The following is a 4,213-nucleotide window of genomic DNA, read 5'->3' as shown; positions in this document are numbered from 1 at the left end:
TGAATATTGAATTTCTCCCCAAAAGAGGCGTGTTTTCAGAAACAGCTGTATTTACAAAGTGCAACCTATACAGACATTTATTCAAATAGAAAACTGTCTAAAATCAGATTTTCTCACAATAATACTCATTTATCAGAATTATAGTCTTAAAATAATCACTGTTTATCCACTAAGTTTTTCTTTACTACACATTTTATACCCCTTCCCCTGTTTCAATTTTTTAAAAGAATTTGAAAACAAGACTTTAATTATTGCCAGCTTACCTCTCGTGATTGTATAAGTTGTAGTTTGCGTTGTGTTTTGAATAGAGAAAAAGACGTCTATACAAATGGATGATTTAATGCTGGAATACAACGACGTTAATACATAGCAACCATGACGTTACATATAGAGAGCGCTAACGCGTAAAGGTACATGTATGAATTCCGCGTAATGTGATTGTCTCTATTTATCCTCGACATACTCGGGGCCGCGAAATTGTGCAATTAAAGTCTCAATGAGCAATGTATCCAAATCAGGAAAATTATCTATAAATGAAAAGAAATGAAATATTTGAAACTTTAAAGTCTATGAATCACATATAACACCATCTCTGAATCAAGTTGCGATTGAAAATTGTTCTCAATTATAATTACAGTCCCTAATCGCGGTTTTGTAAACAAACACTCCTTCTAAGTTTTTGCAATTCATCATTGTTTAGTGGGTAGAGGTTTTTTTTTTAACGGGATGATGAGGTATGTAGTGTATGCGCTGTGGCTCGGCCTCCTTCTCTTCTACCTTTTCGATGACACCACGTTTTTCCTGCTCTTTAATTATGTCGCCATATATTTTGAAAAAGTTTGGTTCCTGGTTTAAGCGGTTAACGAATCTATCGGTCCTTGCTCTTGTAATCATCTCGTTTGTCGGTAATTCAGGACATTCTTCAATCCCTGGATATTTTGCAATGTACTTTCCATCCTCATATGTTATCGATGTTGATGAAAATTCTTTGATGTTCTGTTTCTCCGTATTAAGTTTGTCGTGTTCTTGTATACCAAAGGACTCCAATTTCCTAAATCTCTCAATATCATAGTCCTCTTTAATTTTTTGTGACTTGATAATATGTGCATCATATGTGAATTGTGTTGTCCTCTTGTACATGTAAGTGGTCCAGATAACAAATATCCTATCTTGGAGCTCATCGCTGTCGGTCCGTCGCCTCGAACGATATCATCCTTGATGACATCCAAGTAGTGGTCTGCTCCAATGAGTAACGAAAATTTCAAAGCTATTATCCTCTGATAACGGGTGAGCTAGTTTTAGTTTTTTAAAATAATGAAGTTGCTGCGAAATGTACCTTCGGTTAATCTGGATCGGCGCTGCTATGGTAGGTACAATTAATACCTGTAAAGGTATTTTCTCTCCTGAGTCGGCTTCTAAATACACTGTGGCTTTATTCATGTGACGAACATTCTTGTCAGAATATCCGAAGGCGGATATGTTGAGGGTCTCCTGTCTGTCTGGCTTGACGTTCAACTTGTCGGCTATTTCCTTCGTTATAAATGATCGTTGTGCTCCTTCGTCGAAAAGGATGTGAGCGTCGGCGCACTGATTATGTAACCATATTGGAGCGATTGCCGTTTTTAAGAAGACGGTAAAATTTTCCTGTTTAGCAGATGTATGCATGATTGGCGTGCCGTTTTCTGTATTACTTGTAATATTCTGACTCTGTGAATTTTGACTTGAAGATTCATGGCATAAACTAGTGTGGTGTTTACGTTTACATGTACGGCATGTGTTTTTCGACCTACATTCTGATATTCTATGGTTACCTAAACAATCGAAACATAGGTTTCTCTTCTTAACAATCTCCATTCTTGATTTGATGTCGGTTAACTTTTTACAGTCTGCAGGGAAATGTTGATCATTGCAATAAATGCACATTTTACTTGGAGAATAGTTTTAAGATTTTGACTTTAATATTTATGTAATTTCCATTTTTCTTACCAATTCCGGCATGGAAACTTGCCGTAGGTATATCACAAGCCTCATTTCCATTAGTGCTGGCTTCTTGAATAGATATTTCCCGTTGTATTGCCTTTCTTAGATTTCCAAGGGTACAGTCGTCGTTTCCGTTTTCTCTTGTGATATTACTTTTAACGCTAATAGGGAGCTTACCAAGCATAACTGGGATTAACAGGGAACCATACGTATCTTGGCACTATCCTAAAGATTCCAATCCACGGATATAAACCTCTGACTTATCCGAAAAATTACGAATACTATCTAATGTGTATGAGGGTGCTGGCAAATCTAAAAGAGCTTTCATATAAGCGTTCACAATTTTGTGTGTTTTCCCAAAGCGATTTACTGATAACTCCACGGCTTTATGATAGTTTGCGCTGGTCAAGTTTAAAACATTTATGACATTCATAGCGTCTGCATCTAGAAGTGACTGTAGTTACGTGAATTTCCTGACATCAGTAAGTGAATGATTGCTTTGAATGGTGTTTTCAAACGACTCCCAAAAGTATTGCCACTCAAGAATATCTTTAGAAAAGGTAGGTGGGTTAGCTTTGGCAAGCGGTGATTTTGACTAGACAGTGAACTATTAGTAGTTTGTGATGAATATCTTGGGAAAAATTCTGTGTTCATTAAAGGACGGATTTCGGAATTGACATCATGCATCCGTCCCGCTAGACCACACGGATCATAATCTGTTGTAAGAGTTGTCACTGACTCAGACGTACTTATAAATATATTTTTTTCTGTGACTGTATCTTACATTAATTTATAGGATCCTTTACTATAGATAATTTAGCTGATCTGTAACAATAACATCTTCATTCCTTATATATTATGTACTGTAGTACGCCGATAGATTAAAAACTGACGTGGAAAGGTAACATATGGCCACCGAAAGCTCTTGTTTTGAGAGCCCAGGTGGTCGTGTGGTCTAGCGGGACGGCTGCAGTGCAGGCGATTTGGTGTCACGATATCACAGTAGCATGGGTTCGAATCCCGGCGAGGGAAGAACCAAAAATTTGCTAAAGCAAATTTACAGATCTAACATTGTTGGGTTGATGTTAAGACGAGTTGTATATACATTATATAGACAGCCATGCATCACCATCATTGATGGCGATCCGATGGATACATCTGTTGTAGGTTGTCACTGACTCAGACGTACTTATGAATATAATTATTTTCTGTGACTGTATCTTACATTAATTTGTAGGATCCTTTACTATAGATAATTTAGCTGATCTGTAACAATAACATCTTCATGTCTTATATATCATGTACTGTAGTACGCCACTAGATTAAAAACTGACGTGGAAAGGTAACATATGGCCACCGGAAGCTCTTTTTTTGAGAGCCCAGGTGGTCGTGTGGTCTAGCGGGACGGCTGCAGTGCAGGCGATTTGGTGTCACGATATCACAGTAGCATGGGTTCGAATCCCGGCGAGGGAAGAACCAAAAATTTGCGAAAGCAAATTTACAGCTCTAACATTGTTGGGTTGTTGTTTAGACGAGTTGTATATACATTATGTAGACAGCCATGCATCACCATCATTGAAGAGCCATATCTCTTGCACGTTAAAGACACCCTTGTAGATTTCGAAAAAGAGTAGGCTAATGCCGCTACAAGGCAGCACTCGCACCCGCAAAGTGGAGAGGGATTAATATAAGTTGCAAATCTTGTTTCCCAATCCACTCTAAATAAATATGTTTAAATTAAATTAAATTAACCATCATTGATGGCGATCCGATGGATACATCTGTTGTAGGGTTGTCACTGACTCAGACGTACTTATGAATATAATTATTTTCTGTGACTGTATCTTACATTAATTTGTAGAATCCTTTACTATAGATAATTTAGCTGATCTGTAACAATAACCTCTTCATGTCTTATATATCATGTACTGTAGTACGCCGCTAGATTACAAACTGACGTGGAAAGGTAACATATGGCCACCGGAAGCTCTTTTTTTGAGAGCCCAGGTGGTCGTGTGGTCTAGCGGGACGGCTGCAGTGCAGGCGATTTGGTGTCACGATATCACAGTAGCATGGGTTCGAATCCCGGTGAGGGAAGAACCAAAAATTTGCGAAAGCAAATTTACAGAACTAACATTGTTGGGTTGATGTTTAGACGAGTTATATATATATATATAATAATATATAATAAAATAATTATATTCATAAGTACGTCTGGGTCAGTGACAACCAC

At 37.7% G+C, this 4,213-nt stretch overlaps 1 protein-coding gene across 1 annotated transcript; it reads right to left on the bottom strand.

The window, feature by feature from the left end:
• Positions 1-1,209: 1,209 nt before the first annotated feature.
• On the bottom strand, positions 1,210-1,854 carry LOC134700009 (uncharacterized). The gene has a single exon (XM_063561408.1). The coding sequence runs from the start codon at positions 1,852-1,854 to the stop codon at positions 1,210-1,212; it is 645 nt and encodes a 214-aa protein (XP_063417478.1).
• Between the last annotated feature and the right edge of the window lie 2,359 nt (positions 1,855-4,213).

The sequence above is a fragment of the Mytilus trossulus genome, unplaced genomic scaffold (genome assembly GCF_036588685.1).
Source record: "Mytilus trossulus isolate FHL-02 unplaced genomic scaffold, PNRI_Mtr1.1.1.hap1 h1tg000110l__unscaffolded, whole genome shotgun sequence".
NCBI lineage: Eukaryota > Metazoa > Mollusca > Bivalvia > Mytilida > Mytilidae > Mytilus > Mytilus trossulus.
The sequence above is the reverse complement of the archived record's forward strand: the minus strand, read 5'-3'. Positions and strand labels throughout refer to the sequence as shown.

Excerpts from the sequence above, each read along its gene's own strand:
- LOC134700009 (XM_063561408.1), bottom strand. The coding sequence starts at position 1,854 with ATGGAGATTGTTAAGAAGAGAAACCTATGTTTCGATTGTTTAGGTAAC.